Consider the following 1,190-nt stretch of genomic DNA (forward strand, 5'->3'; position numbering starts at 1 on the left):
GCACAACAGTGCTGATGAGTTCGATCACATCCACGTATTGTATAGACGTTCGCAAAATGCTTTACAAACAACTGCCTGCGATACTGACGATAAAACTGAAATCCGTACTAAACGCTTCAGACAATCTGTTCTAAAACGAATTTTGCTGAACGCCAAAGTGCTGCTGTCATACAAGTAGCATCTGTGTGTTGTTGTTTTCCACTGGACAAGGAATATGTGACTAATCAGAGCCTGATATGCCGCAACAGGAACTGTGTAGTGAGTCGCCTTGTCAGCGTACGCCGCTGGCTGTATATACTGCTAAATAATGACTTTTAACTTATATGATATATTGAATACTCGCAAACATGGTGTTGATGTTGTACGCAGATCACACAAGGTAGCAAGTGCGTTTGCGGGCGATGGGGCCCAATGGACACAATAGGAGACAGCAGTTCATATATGCGCAATGACAGTTGAACCAGAAAGAAATACTCTATGCAATTCAAGTAGTCCTACTAACATAGTGAGCCGGTTTGATAGTAGCACAGCTAGCAACTAACAGCGAGCAATGCTCGACCATGCTGAACAGAACTATGGGACTGATTTCAATGTACACAATCACCAGCTGGCAAAAATGAATGTCTGCATACTGTTAAATCCTTGTTTGACGCATTCGGCTGACTTGTCCGTCCGCTCCGCATCACTCATAATCTTCGGGCCATCTGCAGCCTTTTTCCTCCTCTTCTCTTCTCGAAAGGGTGGATTATAGGTGCCGTCCAACGCCCCACCAGCTGGCCGAATTTGTACTACTTTTGCCCCCAGAACCACTCTGAGTTTCTCCCCGTTGCCTATGCGTGTAGTGTTAATTGTATTGCGACCGTCGTCGCGGTCGTGGCGGTTGCAGAAGCCCCGGCTGCGATAGTATATGTGCTGTGTGACCAGTGTGTATCAATTATTTAACCTAAAAACAACATCAAGTTTTTAAGTAGGGCTATAAAAATTTGGCAATCAAATCCAAAGAAATTGTTTATCAAACGTGCAACATATCCAATGAATATACACGTATCTCAATAGGTTCACATATCGATATACGCATATATATATATATATATACTTATATATACTAATCATATTATTATTATTATTATTATTGCAATAATATGATGATATAAAAATATAATGATGTAAATAAATAATATTTATATATA

The 1,190-nt window shown here is 40.5% G+C and overlaps 1 protein-coding gene across 1 annotated transcript; it reads right to left on the reverse strand.

The window, feature by feature from the left end:
* Positions 1 to 632: 632 nt before the first annotated feature.
* Positions 633 to 895, reverse strand: SARC_16730 (hypothetical protein; the record flags this gene model as incomplete). Its single annotated transcript, XM_014289168.1, has 1 exon — positions 633 to 895. A coding segment is annotated over one exon (263 nt), but the record flags the coding sequence as incomplete, so codon positions are not given.
* Between the last annotated feature and the right edge of the window lie 295 nt (positions 896 to 1,190).

This window comes from Sphaeroforma arctica (assembly GCF_001186125.1).
Source record: "Sphaeroforma arctica JP610 unplaced genomic scaffold supercont1.8733, whole genome shotgun sequence".
Taxonomy (NCBI): domain Eukaryota; class Ichthyosporea; order Ichthyophonida; genus Sphaeroforma; species Sphaeroforma arctica.